This window comes from Dermochelys coriacea, chromosome 25, assembly GCF_009764565.3.
Source record: "Dermochelys coriacea isolate rDerCor1 chromosome 25, rDerCor1.pri.v4, whole genome shotgun sequence".
In the NCBI taxonomy this organism is placed as follows: domain Eukaryota; kingdom Metazoa; phylum Chordata; order Testudines; family Dermochelyidae; genus Dermochelys; species Dermochelys coriacea.
This window is the reverse complement of record NC_050092.1, coordinates 7683817-7699452: the sequence shown is the minus strand read 5'-3', so window position 1 is coordinate 7699452 and position 15636 is coordinate 7683817. Positions and strand designations below refer to the sequence as shown.

Genomic DNA, 15636 nt, shown 5'->3' with positions numbered 1-15636 from the left:
CTCTGCCATGTACATTGGTCAAACTGGACAGTCTCTACTTAAAAGAATAAATGGACACAAATCAGACGTCAAGAATTATAACTGTGTGAGTTGGAGAACACTTTAGTCTCTCTGGTCACTCGATTACAGACCTAAAAATGGCAATACTTCAACAAAAAAACTTCAAAAACAGACTCCAGTGAGAGACTGCTGAATTGGAATTAATTTGCAAACTGGATACAATTAACTTAGGCTTGAATAGAGACTGGGAATGGATGGGTCATTACACAAAGTAAAACTATTTCCCCATGTTTATCCCCCCCCCCACCTCTCACTGTTCCTCAGAGGTTCTTGTCAACTGCTGGAAATGGCCCACCTTGATTATCATTACAAAAGGTTCCCCCCCTCCTGCTGGTAATAGTTCATCTTAAGTGATCACTCTGGTTACAGTGTGTATGGTAACACCCATTGTTTCATGTTCTCTATGTATATAAATCTCCCCACTGTATTTTCCACTGAATGCATCCGATGAAGTGAGCTGTAGCTCACGAAAGCTTATGCTCAAATAAATTTGTTAGTCTCTAAGAAAAGTACTCCTTTTCTTTTTGCGAATACAGACTAACACGACTACTACTCTGAAACCATTCACTATGTAGTGGTTTTACTAACATATTTTACATGTATCCTATGAAATGTGGCCCCAGTCCTGGAAAGGGACTTGAGTGGACAGATCCTCATGCCTTGCTGGAATCCCACTGATTTCAATCGAACACCAGACAGGGCCCTTTGAGGGATCATATATCCGTGACCAATACCTAGAGGGTCAGCTGCAGAGGATCTGTGTTCCAGCCTTGCACCTTAGCCCTAGGTTGTGAGTGTGACTCAGATCAGAACTCCCCATACCACCCTGCGCTAAAAATGAAGTTGATTTCACCCACAAAGTGGGGTACTTTAGGGACAAGTATTTAGGGACTCCCAGTTCCCCAAAGAGCTTGCAAATATGATATGTGTTACTTATGTTTATGCATCAAACCCACAATAACTAATACCATCCTTCCTAAATCTTCCCCACGGTTTATTTTTCGTTTACTTTAATTTTAAAAGTGGAGAGCTGGTAATTCCCTGTTGTATTTCTTTGAATCCTCAATGGAATTATATAACTTGTGTTAAAGCTTAAACAGCCCAAGTCTCCGCCTGTGTCGCGTTTGTAGTAGCCCAAGGGCTTTGCCCTGTGGGTTACATGAGTGGACTGGCCGCTGGGGCTTCGCCTATGTACAGCCACGTGGTTGCAGCATGTCCCTTCTCACAGAGTTAAAGACCCTTCGGACCATAGAGATTCCTTAAGGGTATGGGGGAAATAGAGAGGCTCTGACGCATGCGCCTTGGGCAGCCCGCTATCCCCGCCTCCACGCCGGCTCCGTCCTATAAGAGGGCTGGTCGTTGACGTCAGCTTTCTCTTCCGCCCGCTCTGTCCCCGCCAGCGAGACAGGGCTGCAGCCGCCGCCATTACCGGTCCCCTCCTTTCCTCCGCTCCCGGAGAATCCGCCGCCATCCGCAACCATGGTGAGCCATCCGCGCCCCGGGGGGGGCTGGGGGGACGCGGGGGGCCCGGACCCAGGCGGGCCGCTGGTTATGGCCGCCCCCTGGCCGGTATCGATCGACGGGGCGGCCTGGGAAGTGGGGGTGGGGCGGCCTGTATGGGGCGGGTAGGGTGGCTAGATCCCTAAATACTCCCTCCTCTTTTCTCCCCCCCCCCCCCACACACCTGGGAACCGCGGGGCCCGGCGCGGGGAGGAGGGTGTCCTGTCCTTCCCTTTCCTGGGTGTGGCTTGTGCCCACCAGGGCTGTGCTCCCTAATGGGAAGTGGGGAAATGGAGGGTTAATGGGGGGGCTGGGTGCCTTTGCTCTAGGGGAGGTCTGCCCCCGGCCTCTGTTGGAGCGGCCTGTGGGGGGGCTTCCCCCCCGTTCAAGGAAGCCCCAGGGGAGTTCTGGTCGCCTCTCGCCGTGGGGCAGTTGCTCAGCGGGGGCTGCTAGCCTCTCCCTTGGGGCGGGGGGGGGTGATCAGAGACCTTCCCCCTCTGCAGCGTGTGGATGCGGCATTGGGTAGGGGCTCTGGGGCCTGCTGGCTCTCCCCAGCCTCCGTGCTGAGCAGTGGTGTAGGCGTGAGCCTGCGGCGCTAGGCCCAGCGATGCTCTCCCCAGTCTCCTGTCGGAGGGGCTGGTTTGGTGGAGGCCTGAAGCTGCGGTGCGGCTAGGAGTGATGTGGCGGGGTGGGGGAAGGCAAGTGCCAGGATGATGTTTCTGGTCTCTCCTCTCTGGTCAAAGGGAGGTACTGCAGCCCGGTGTGGGGGGGAGGGGAGGAGCAGGGGGGGAAAATATTTCCTGCAGTGAGGTAGTAGCGATTTTATGTAACTCTGCAGTCTGGAGTAAAATCCGAGCTTGGATGCTTGGGTTGTGAAAGAGTGAGCTGATGCGGAAGGCGTTCTCTGAGCGGTACGGGCACAAGAGTGGAATGTGAGTGATGGTGACCTTAAGACTGGGATACAGGGGAATTTATTGACTGTAAGATCCTATTAGGCTTCCAGGGATATTGTCTCCCCGAGGCAATTAGTAAAAGCCACTGGTTGGGGCATTCAGCTAGATGGGAGTGCACTGGAAAACTGTGCTTTCTCTGAGTTGCCCTGTAATGTCTGCCGAGCGATCTATTTCAGCGTGACTAAGCTTGGCACTGCTATGTTTGGATTCCTGGAAGAGATTGCCCCTGATCATATAACCTTCTCTTCAAGGTGAACTTCACAGTAGACCAGATTCGGGCCATTATGGACAAAAAGGCCAATATCCGAAACATGTCTGTGATTGCCCATGTAGACCATGGCAAATCCACCTTGACTGACTCCCTGGTGTGCAAAGCTGGTATCATTGCTTCTGCCCGTGCTGGTGAGACTCGTTTCACTGACACGAGAAAAGATGAGCAGGAAAGGTGCATCACAATCAAGTCAACGTAAGTTCCTTCCCTTCAAGCATCCTGGTGTTCAGTGGCTTCTCTTCCTTGAGACATGGTCTGATTACAGGACTGGGACCCAAGAACTCTTGGGTTCTCGTTCAGTTTCTGACACTAAGCTGGGGGAAGAAGAAACTGCTTAATGAAGTGCTTTGGTTGCCATCAGAGGTTTACTTCCCTGCACTCTAGGGCATTGAGTGTTTAAATGTGGTAGGAGTACTAAATACTGGCTTGTACATGGTGCATTAATTACTACCTCTATCTTGGTAGTCAAAACAGTAAATCTAAAACTTTATGCAATCGTAGGTTAAAATGTTCCCTGTTAACATAAGTAGATGGAGTACTAACTGGAATCCCTGGAGCAGTTTTGCTTGGCATTTCTTTAGCCAGCAACTTAATGGTCTCCAACAGCTTTTATCTAGAGTATGCCAAAGAGCTACCTGAGCTAAATGTGCTACAAATGCATTGACACAAATAGAATGCCTTAAAGATGAGTATTCTCATGTAGCACTTCTCTTGCATATCTTTTTTCAGAGCTATCTCTCTATTCTACGAGCTGTCTGAAAATGACTTGGCCTTTATCAAGCAGAGCAAGGATGGTTCTGGTTTCCTGATCAACTTGATTGACTCTCCTGGACACGTAGACTTCTCTTCTGAAGTCACAGCTGCTCTCCGTGTCACTGATGGTGCCCTGGTCGTTGTGGACTGTGTCTCTGGTGAGAACTGCTAGCCACATGTAGATGCATGTTGTATAGAAACAGCAGGCTAGTGCTGCAGCAGTAATCACCAAGATTCTGCCTCCTCCAGGTGTGTGTGTGCAGACGGAAACTGTGCTGCGACAGGCGATTGCTGAGAGGATCAAGCCTGTCCTGATGATGAACAAGATGGACCGAGCTCTGCTGGAGCTTCAGTTGGAGCCCGAAGAGCTGTACCAGACCTTCCAGCGTATTGTGGAGAATGTCAACGTCATCATTTCCACCTATGGGGAAGGAGAGAGTGGCCCCATGGGAAACATCATGGTAAGGAGAAGAATCGAGTGATGTTGTCCAAGTGAAACAGCTGTCCAAAGCTTGCCCTCAGGTGTTTTGAAAGGTGTCCTTCCTCTTTGAAGCAAGGAGCAGTTGTCTTGGGTTCCTCTGGCTGTTACTTCCATTGTAAACTGGCATTGTTGACCCAGAAGAATGTTTACTATAATACAGTATGGGTCGTTGGCTTGAAATGCAATTGACTTATGATAGTCATACTTCGGTTTGGATGCACTGAATTACAGGTTTAATCTTACTGCTATTTGACCTACTTAGTGTCAAACCACCCCTCAAATTCCTGGTCAGACTGAGACTCTCACCAGCTACCCTTTTCCACTTGATCAGGTCTTGTATCTCACACTTCTACCTATGCTGGTATAGGTAGACTCTCCACTTTAGAGTAGCACGTTCTTCTAGGCACTCTGGCTCCTCAACTGTGCCTTAGAGGGTGATACCATGGATTCATAGACAATTGCAGGAATTGCATCCCCTTTGAATGGACTAGTACACATTCATGTAGCAAATCTTTTACCAATTTGCCAGGAACTCCTTCTGTTCTGGGTCTCAAGTATTCTACTCAGCAGTTGATCATGAGGCCTTTCAACCAGTTAATAGCCAGTAGCTTTTGTTTGGCCAAGTCTAACTCTTGCACGCAAAGCACTTCACCTTCCTTTTGCTAAATGAAACACTACTCGGAAGTGGTGTAGTGGAGCTGGGCTGCCTGCTATTCATCCGCTGGGAAGATACCCTAATCAAATCACTCGGCATAGGCATATGTCTAGTCATACAACATCTCTGGATCGCTAAACAGTGCAGGTAGCTGGGGAAGGCCTGAAGACATTCAGTTAACTACTTGTGGGTTTTTTGCTATCCGATTCTCAGTGCTAAAGCTGAAATTGAGGCGGTGATTAGCTAATTGCTGCAACACTATGGAAGGCAGGATTTGCTCATCAGTGGAGCTGCCACATTTGGGGGGGAAATGTCAATACAAATTTCACCTCAATGCCACTCGTCTGACCTCTTTCAGATTGATCCTGTGCTAGGTACTGTTGGCTTTGGTTCTGGCTTGCACGGCTGGGCTTTCACTCTGAAACAGTTTGCTGAGATGTATGTTGCGAAGTTTGCTGCAAAGGGTGACGGGCAACTGAGTGCTGCTGAGCGTGCCAAGAAGGTAGAGGACATGATGAAGAAGCTGTGGGGAGACAGGTAAGTGGCTGGAGCTCGTGGCTCTACTAGTGCTGCTGATTTCTGAGCTTGGTCTTGCCCTATCAAGTATTACCTGGGCTACACCTTGAAACAGCTTGCTGGAGCAGTGACCCCATAACAAGAGTTGGCAAAGCAGAGGTGGTCTCTAAATTCAGATCAGGCAGTGGTGGGGGAGTACCTGTGTAACACAGCTGTAGATTTCCAGAAAGGGGGAAGACTTGAACTCTCCTGGGTTGGGAGTGAGGAAGCAAAAGTATGGTAGCACCCAAAGGAAGGAATCCTAATTAGGGTGGATGGCTTATTGTGCTGACTGATTTTGCAAATTGTTCATGAGAGGGACTTTAATCTAGATACAAGCAGAAAATATTGGGGGATAGGAACAGGAATACACCATACAGGCAGATATATCCCTATTTTGCTTTGGAAGCAAGTGACTGAAGGTGCATCAAATCGCAGGAAGTAGAGGCAAGCTCATCTCAAAACATGTCTTTGACTTCTCTCCATCTTGAAAGGCCCCGCAGAATAAGCAGTCTTAATTAAACAAGATGCAGAAACTGCACCACAATGCCCTCTGATTTGATTTTTTTCTAGATATTTTGATCCTGCTTCTGGCAAGTTCAGCAAATCTGCTACCAACCCTGATGGAAAGAAACTGCCCAGGACTTTCTGCCAGCTGATCCTAGACCCCATCTTCAAGGTAACTACCATGGTACTCCGTCTCCTCTTAACTGGCAGTGGTCTGTGCATGATGATGGAAAAATTTCTTCACTTTGACCTGACTTTTGTTTGAAGAAATTTTAAATATCTGACAAGCACAGCTGATCTGTGCAGTAAGGGAAGCTGGGAGAGTTACTGCTCTCTAGACATCCGATCGGAATGCATCTGATGAAGTGAGCTGTAGCTCACGAAAGCTTATGCTCTAATAAATTTGTTAGTCTCTAAGGTGCCACAAGTACTCCTTTTCTTTTTGCTCTCTAGGCAAGAAGCTGTTTATAAACCTTCATGTATCTGATCAGCTGACCTACTAATTGGCAGATACAAGGGTTGCTGTTGATAAGACAGTTCAACTGCCATTTACTGGCTCTCCCTGGAGAATGAGCATGAGCTGCTTTCTCTGAATTGGGTCACTTGATGCTTTCTCCCCTGACTTGGAACTCTCTTGCTCTAGGTCTTTGATGCAATCATGAACTTCAAGAAAGAGGAGACTGCTAAACTGATTGAGAAACTAGACATCAAACTTGACAGTGAGGATAAAGACAAGGAGGGCAAACCCCTACTGAAGGTAAGAACTGACTGGGCATTGCCTTGGGAAGACTCTTGCAGCTAGCTTTGTCTGTATCTGAGTAGGTTGCTAAGCTACACTTTCAACACTGGGCTGTTGGTAGATCACCTAAGTCTGCGCAACTTGGATGATACCCGAATGAGTGGGGGCAGTAGTATGAGCAAAGATGGGTTTGCCTGAGTCTCATGCCTCCAATCTGCTTTTTCAGGCTGTGATGAGGCGCTGGCTGCCTGCCGGAGAAGCTCTGCTGCAGATGATCACCATCCACCTGCCTTCCCCTGTCACAGCTCAGAAATACCGCTGTGAGCTGCTGTATGAGGGCCCCCCTGATGACGAAGCTGCTATGGGTATGGAGCACTTGTAGTTGTAGTGTGCAGGAGCATAACTGCATTAAGGCTGTAAAATGCCCAGAGCTGCTTGTTTGCTTTTCAACAAGTATACAGCTGGGCTGAAGTTGTAATTACTGCACTTTCAGCCTTTCTAATGTGGATCAGACAAGCTTATTAGTGAGCAGCTTTCCTGTGGATAGCTGGGCTAGCCAAGTACCTGGATAGTAGCCAGAGTGTATACTAAAGGCTCTGTCTATGTTAATTAGTGATCTCCTGGCACATGGCTTTTCCTTGCCAGTTGGGCTAGCCAACTACCTGGATGGTAGCCAGCAGGCCAGTGTCACAACTGCTGCATTCCATCTGAAAGTTGATTACTTTGCTCCAAAATGGAGAGCACTGGTTTTGGAAGAAAGGACCACAGGTCAGCACTGATGGCTTCTTCTTTCCCAGGTATTAAGAACTGTGACCCCAAAGGGCCCCTGATGATGTACATCTCTAAAATGGTGCCAACCTCAGACAAAGGTCGTTTCTATGCTTTCGGACGTGTCTTTTCTGGTCTCGTCTCTACTGGCTTGAAAGTCAGAATCATGGGACCAAACTACACTCCTGGCAAGAAGGAAGATCTCTACCTGAAACCAATCCAAAGGTCAGTAAAGGCAGGGCTGATATGGATTGATCCCATGTTGAGATTAGATTTAATGTGCTATATAATGATGCAGGTTTCATATTTACTTCTACAGTCCCAGCACTTGGAGTGACAGTTTTTAGTAGCTTCCTGACATTTGTTTGTCTTCAGTGGCTTTTTCTGCCCCTTGCTTGTCTAGTCAGTCAAGAGACCATGCATCTAGCTTTCCTATGCAAACTTGTCACTTCTAGGCTGGGATCCACTCTTCCCCTTCCCACCACAGAAATTGACTGACTCAAGTTTTTCTTAACCCAGGACCATTCTTATGATGGGCCGCTATGTTGAACCCATTGAGGACGTGCCTTGTGGTAATATCGTTGGGCTAGTCGGTGTTGACCAATACCTGGTCAAGACAGGAACAATCACCACCTTTGAGCATGCTCACAACATGAGAGTGATGAAGTTCAGTGTCAGCCCTGTGGTGCGTGTGGCTGTTGAAGCAAAGAACCCAGCTGACCTGCCCAAGCTAGTAGAAGGACTGAAGCGTTTGGCCAAGTCTGACCCTATGGTGCAGGTAAGGGTCCTGTGAAGAAACTCTTCAATAGCAGTTGCTTGGGGATCTAGGATATCTGTCAGAATATTGTCCACAAATTGCACATGTAATGATGCAGCCCAATACCATAGAGGAACCATGTTTTTTCATCTCCCCAAGATGCAATATTTGAGTAGAAGAGATTGAGGGAATACTGGTAGAGAGCTTCCAAAATTCATCCAAGTGAAGTCCGTCCTTTGGATGAAACCTGTAGCATGCCACGAAAGCTTGGGATAGGGATATATATCCATTTATTTTTGGTCAAGGTCCAGACTCTAGAGCAGAGGTGGGCCAACTTTTTGGCCAAAGGGCCACATCTGGGAATAGAAATTGTATGGCAGGCCATGAATGCTGCCAAAATTGGGGTGGGAGGGGATGTGGGGTGGGGCTGGGGATGAACTTGGGGTGCAGAAGGATGCTCCAGGCTGGGACCAAGGGGTTCAGACGGGAGGGGGATCAGGGTTGGGGCACAGGGGGAGGCTCAAGCGCAGGCTCTGAGCAGCACTTGCCGCTGCTTCCAGGAGCTGCTTCGGGTATCTCCTTTCTCTGGCTCCTATGCAGCCAGGCAGCTCTTCAAGCTGCCCTGTCTGCAGGCATTGTCCCTGCAGCTCCCATTGGCTGGGGACCACAGCCAATGGGACCTGTGGGGGGCAGTGCAGAGACCCCTGGCAGCCCCCAGGTGTAGGAGGTGCAGGTCATGCCACTGCTTCCAGGAGCCACATGGATCGGCCCCTGACCGCAGCACCAGAGCAGGGTAAGCCCCAACCCCGCTCCCCAGTGGGAGCTCGAGAGCTAGATCTGGCCCATGGGCTGTAGTTTGCCCACCCCTGCTCTAGAGGAAAATACAAAAATAACAGATTTGCAGTACATTCAAAAGTACCCATCAGGATTTGGCCCATGGTCTGCCTATTGACTGCCCCTGGGTTGGGATCAACTGGATCTCTGGCTGGAGTGAAATTGAAATCTCCCTGAATGCTCTACCACATAAAGGGATGTCTGCGGACCATTGGCAAGATCACTGGTAACCTTCAGCCTTAAAGGCTGCTCCTATACACACAGGTTGCTACGTTAGAGCTTAGTCAAGATCCTCAACAGCATGATTTAGTTAACATGTCACGTGTGTGTGTGTGTGTGTATGTGTATATATATAATATATTGAGGGGACACTGCACATTGAAGGGTTGATGATCACTGCTGGAACAAAGCATGTGGCATGCATAACTATTTATATTTTTTGCCACCTGATGCTACGTACAGCTTTCATCTAAGTTCTTAACTGAACCTGGAAAACACCTTGAGGGTCTCTTGTAACTCAACCTTTGCAATGGATATCATGGTGATTCCTCTTCCAGTCAGAGGAAGTGACTTAAAGCCACTTGGAAGCCCAGCATCTCTGCTTCTCCTGTTCAGAGGCAGAAACCTCTTGCCCTGGCAAATATCTTCAGTGAAAAGACTTACTAACCTTGCTGGGCTGCCACCATCCTTTTTTTTTTTCCCTTCTCCCCCCCCCTCGTTCCTCAAATGCAAGCTGTATGTGTGAAGATCCAACATCTCAAGTGACCTTTAACAATCTAGACTAGTACACACAGATGCTTTAATGGACTCCTAGTAAGGAGTCTCTGCCTCTGTCTCCACCCCCCTCCCTCCCATTGCATGACTGGTCTCTCTTTCAGTGCATCATTGAAGAGTCTGGAGAGCACATTATTGCTGGTGCAGGAGAGCTGCATTTGGAGATCTGCCTGAAGGATCTGGAAGAGGACCATGCATGTATTCCAATTAAGGTAAATCTGTCACATCTTCCTTCTTAAACTAAGCTCAGAAGAACTGAACTGAAGGCTGAGTGGGTGAAATGGGTGCAGATCTAGTCAGTCTGAGTTCCTGGATTACTGGGAACAGATTCAACTGCTGAAGCTGTTTTCACAGTGGGAAGTGCAGTAGCTCTGTAGGTAGCAAACCATGAGGCTGCAGCAAGGTGTGGAATACCCTGTCTCCAGCATAGGAGCTGTGGTTAGTGGACAACTGAGAGTTGGGTGTTTCTAACCCAGCTGACTAATTCTGCTTTCATTAGGTGTATATACAAGTCTATAAAATGGGGATGGATGCCTAAAATGTTGTGTACAGAGTGTCATACAAAGGGTAGCTGATGTCTTGTGCAGCAAACACTTCAGAGTAGTAACAGTTGTCTTGTGTTTCTGGCATATTAATGCTGATTGTATCCAGCACAGATTAGCAGGACATCCAGTCTTAAACTTCAAAGGCCTTTGTGGCTTGTGGGTGTAGAATAAGCTTCATAGCTCTGTTAAGTGATTGTCTTGCTTTACCCTTTCCAAATCCTCTGGAACTAACTGGCGACTGGTTGTTTGCAGAAATCTGACCCTGTTGTGTCTTACCGTGAGACAGTCAGTGAGGAATCCAATGTGCTGTGCCTTTCCAAGTCTCCCAACAAGCACAACAGGTTGTACATGAAGGCCCGACCTTTCCCAGATGGATTGGCTGAGGATATCGACAAAGGCGATGTCTCTTCCCGTCAGGAGCTGAAGCAGCGTGCACGCTACCTAGCTGAGAAGTATGAGTGGGATGTCACTGAAGCCCGTAAAATCTGGTGCTTTGGTCCAGATGGCACTGGCCCCAACATCCTGACAGATATCACCAAGGGAGTGCAGTACCTGAATGAAATCAAGGACAGTGTTGTGGCTGGCTTCCAGTGGGCTACTAAGGAGGTAAGTGATAACTCATTCCTTTTTGTGTTTCTTTTGCCTTCCTGCTGCCTTCTCTTCCCCAGTCCTAGGTGGATCACCAGTAGGGCAATTGCCTGTGGGAGGACTGCAGGATGGTGCACTAGCATTGACTGCCATATCTTGATGCAGCTGCTAAAATTGCCTTTCATTTCATCCCATAAAATAGAGGAGACTCTCCAATTAACAAGGGTTCTGATATGCCAGGCCACCGGTAACTCTTGGGAGTATCTTGCTTTGGCATCTGGGTGTACAGAATGTTCCATAGGCAAATCTCTGGCCAGTATGAGACACTGACTCTGAGCCAGGGGTGGTGGCATCTGTTTCTAGCTCATTGCTGTTAATAGAGTTGTCACCTAGCATGCCTCTGCTAGAGAACAGTTTGCAAAGCTCTGCAGCACCTGGTTGGCATTGTTCTGTGTTTGGGACCTGTCTCAAAAAAAGGTAGCACCTAGTTAGGGGCCTGGGGAAATCTCTCAGCTGATACCTGGGTTTTGCTCTTTCAGGGAGCTCTCTGCGAGGAGAACATGCGTGGAGTCCGCTTTGATGTGCATGATGTGACCCTGCACGCTGATGCCATTCACCGTGGTGGTGGGCAGATCATCCCCACTGCTAGGAGGTGCCTGTATGCCTGTGTGCTCACGGCTCAGCCACGGCTTATGGAGCCCATCTACCTTGTAGAGATCCAGGTACTTACACTTTGCTTAGCTTCAGATCTAACACTTGCAGCTCTTTGAGCTGCAAACAGTCCTACAATTAAAGGACTGACCTTTTTAAGCTTAAGATGGAAAGCAATGTCTGTAATACAAACTTTCTGTGTACCAGTGTCCAGAACAAGTAGTTGGCGGTATTTATGGTGTCCTGAACAGGAAGCGTGGCCATGTCTTTGAGGAGTCCCAGGTGGCAGGCACTCCCATGTTTGTTGTTAAGGCCTACTTGCCTGTCAACGAGTCTTTTGGTAAGTGACGTTCATTGTTCTTGCTCATCTGATTCCTTCTACAAGCCTAGGAACTTCTGCTAGAGCTCCACAGAGCATGCACTGACCTCTAGCATGTTTAGAGATGGGTCCTCCCAGCTGATTACTACTTTCACAGGGTCATGGTGCATGGGCCTAGTGGTTAAATTCTTCCCTTAATCTCCTTTTGATTCTGAACTCCCCTCTCTCAAGTGATTGGAACACAACAGAGGCTTATTGGGGCTTAAATACCATGCACTCTAATTTCTCAAAGTATTGGGTTTTGCTCTTGGTTGATGTTCCTATCTCAAGCTCATAATCAGATGTGCGCTTCTCTCTAAACTCTTATCCCAATGGACTTTTTCCTCCATAGGTTTTACAGCTGACTTGAGATCCAACACAGGTGGCCAGGCTTTTCCCCAGTGTGTGTTTGACCACTGGCAGATCCTGCCTGGGGACCCCTTTGACAACACTAGCCGTCCTTGCCAGGTTGTTGCTGAGACCCGCAAACGCAAAGGGCTGAAGGAAGGCATCCCGGCACTAGACAACTTCCTGGACAAATTGTAAAAGCTACCCCCCAACACCAGTTTAAAATCACTGTCGTTGGACTCTGAATAAACTAACTAGCATAACATCAAATGCAGCAGGCAACTGTAGACTGCAGTGACCATCTCTTTGCATTATACTTAATCAGTTTCATAGCAATTTGAGACTTTCAGAAAAACCACATTGATATTCAGCCTTATAGGTTTCTGTGTTGCACATGACTTATTGGGGCCCCACTTGGTGCCATTGTAACTTAAAAACATTTCCACTTGATGCAACTCAAGTTGCCTGGTTCCATATTTATTTGACACACGGGGAAAGATGCTTTCCTCTCTGCAGGGATTGGGCAAAAGGGGTGTGGTGGGGGTAAGAGGGCACCTGACTCTTCAAAGCGGGAAATTTGTAATGCCCAACAGCTTGCAAACCAAGCAAAACAGTGCAGTAGGAGGGTTTGCTTGAGTTAATGGCCTCTAATGTGTGCTTTTTTCCAGGGGAGGGGGATGTGTAAGGGGACTTCTAGTTGGGCAGAAACTCAAAGGCAGGAAGATCTTGTGCAGTGTGATTGTCATCATGAACATCAACAAATGTATTAGTGCCACTGGAATAATAAATTTGATATGGTGATGAGTATTCAGCTGGATTCTTGTTCAGTTTCACTTCATTCCAGGCATAGTCTGGCAGAAAGGAAACCTTCTAGCTCAGGCTCGATCTAGCTCCTCTTCATTAGTGATTCAGAGCTGCTGGCCTGGAGTGTCTTAAGGCAAATAGCATCATCCCTCTCTGATCCCTGGGGGAGAGATGTCACCATCATAACTGCCAGGCTCAGCCCAGGGCTTGTACAGAATGGGCTATGGAAAAAGACTAGCGGTGGTAGAGAAAGCTGCATAATTGCATGACAGGTCTGCTTGGGGCTTATCGTTATCTGGCCTCCACTCTAAACAGGCCTCTCCATCAGGAAAGTACTTGAAGACCAGACAAATTTGTAGTTACAGGACTAAAACAAATGTTAAACTTTTACCTTCAAGTACAAGAATGCACAGTTCAATGGCTCACTTAGAAAAGCTAATCAAACCTGGGACTGTAATTCAGGGTTAGTAATAACTCTGTACGGCAAAGCTGGCGTGCATCCAAAAATGTAGCACTGTGTGGTCCAACCTGAATGGTTTGTCTCTGCCATGGTTGTCAAGAGGTGCATTCCTTTCATGCTGTATACAATTCATGGATTGGCTGCTAGCCTTTTATAGCTATTTAATCCTGACATACAGGGTTCAGGATTCTTCTGTACAAAAAGCTGCACTGGTTTAAAATTAAAATGGCTGCAACTTTTCTTGTAGATGAGTCCTTAGTTAAGTGTGCAGAACTATCTGCTGTGTGTGGTGTAATTGTAGCCATGTTGGTCTCAGGATATCAAAGACAAGTGAATAAGGTAATGCCTTTTATTAGACCACCTTCTGATGATAGGCTTTTGAGCCACACCAAGCTCTTCTGGGAAATGCATTTTGCTGCACCAGTGGGAGTACAAGGTGGAACAGAGAGATTAGCCTAAAGCACACAGAAGGGACCATTCAAGATGAAGTAGCCTTGTAAACATTCTGAAAAATCTTTTCTGAACCCACCACTTCTGGCCTTCAGACATAACCCCCCTTTCAAACTTAGCAGAAGGAAGCTTCCCCGCTGACCAGGACACAAAGTAGCACCAGACCCTGCCAGAAGTACAGATACAAAATCTGCAGCCATATCCACTGCTACGAAGTTCAACAGATCTTTCAAGATCAATGGATCCTACGCATGCCCATCACAATAGGTGGTATACCTCATTCAGTTGCCAAATGCCTCAATAATGCTAGGTGGGTGAACCCAGACAATAACTATGCTCTTAAATGAACTCCCATAGAAAAATAAGACAAAAACACTTACCTATGGTTAAGGATATGATTCTGTGCCAGATTCAGAGACTTTGGAGCATCTATGAGCCCAGCAAGGCTCTGTCCATCCCCCCTGCTGGGTATTTTTAGTCAAAGTCAGGGACAGGTCATAGGCTTCCATGTTTATAGCTCATGACCTGTCACTGACTTTGACTAAAAATAGCCATGACCCAATCCTAACCTTATCCTGTAGGTGAACACTTTTCCCCACAAAGCAATCTCTGACTTATCAGTCCTCATCCGTCTAGAAGTCTGCACAATGCTTTCAAAAGACAAGCCTGGGAGCTTAAATTCGTTCCTCTGCTAGACTCTGAAAATCATGCACTGAACAGACACAGGCTTTATTGCTTATTACAACAATCTGTATAGCCCAGAACTTCCTTTTTTTTTTTGTCCTATGACTGCAGTAGTGTTAACAGGCCACTCTGCCTTAAATGGAAGATCTTTTCCAGACCTGAAGAAGAGCTTTGAAAGCTTGTCTCTCTCTTCAGGGTAAATAGGCCAAATCCCCTGAGATGGGATATTAGATGGATGGGATCTGAGTTACTATAGAAAATTCTTTCCTGGGTATCTGGCTGGTGAATCTTGCCCATATGCTCAGGGTTTAGCTGATCGCCATATTTGGGGTCGGGAAGGAATTTTCCTCCAGGGCAGATTGGAGAGGCCCTGGAGGTTTTTCGCCTTCCTCTGTAGCATGGGGCATGGTTGACTTGAGGGAGGCTTCTCTGCTCCTTGAAGTCTTTGAACCATGATTTAAGGACTTCAATAGCTCAGACATGGGTGAGGTTTTTCATAGGAGTGGGTGGGTGAGATTCTGTGGCCTGCGCTGTGCAGGAGGTCGGACTAGATGATCAGACCATTCTGGTCCCTTCTGACCTTAGTATCTATGAATCTTACCAACAGCTGGTCCAATATTACCTCACTTGCCTTGCCTATGTCATCCCTACTGATGCAACTCCTACTGCTAGCTGTAGGTGGGTGTACTGAACTCACATGGGTACTTACCAGCTTCTCCCTGGGCTTATCTTCACTGTACTGTTAGTGTGAACTAAACTACAAGGAGAGTTTTGTCTGTAACGTGGTGGCCCTCTATGCTCACCTCTAGCACAAATTAAGGATGCCTTAAGCTCCAGCTAACTGGCCTATCAGGGTGGGTTAAGTTTAACTGCTGCTGGTGGTCCAGGTAGTTCCATGGTGTGGGTGCAGTAGCTTGAGTTACTATTTATCTCCTACCCATCTAATCAGTGTTTTGCAGTCTGGCCCCCTCCACCCTCAAGTGATGCCACTGGTGGAGTGAAGCCAAGTCCCACATCCAAAGGCAAATTTCAGAGTAGCAGCTGTGTTAGTCTGTATTCGCAAAAAGAAAAGCAGCACTTGTGGCACCTTAGAGACTAACAAATTTATTAGAGCATGAGCTGTAGCTCACGAAAGCTTATG

The 15636-nt window shown here is 47.5% G+C and overlaps 1 protein-coding gene and 1 non-coding gene across 2 annotated transcripts; both read left to right on the top strand.

The window, feature by feature from the left end:
• Window positions 1-1257: 1257 nt before the first annotated feature.
• Window positions 1258-12904, top strand: EEF2 (eukaryotic translation elongation factor 2). The gene is made up of 15 exons (XM_038383858.2): window positions 1258-1542; window positions 2765-2979; window positions 3514-3695; window positions 3787-3998; window positions 5032-5210; window positions 5802-5907; window positions 6379-6492; window positions 6701-6839; window positions 7272-7467; window positions 7762-8020; window positions 9712-9819; window positions 10405-10758; window positions 11280-11462; window positions 11599-11731; window positions 12102-12904. The coding sequence occupies exons 1-15, from the start codon at window positions 1540-1542 to the stop codon at window positions 12293-12295; spliced, it is 2577 nt and encodes an 858-aa protein (XP_038239786.1). The 5' UTR covers window positions 1258-1539; the 3' UTR covers window positions 12296-12904.
• Window positions 5953-6021, top strand: LOC119848539. The gene has a single exon (XR_005290279.1). It is a non-coding gene; the product is annotated as a small nucleolar RNA SNORD37 (small nucleolar RNA).
• Window positions 12905-15636: the final 2732 nt, after the last annotated feature.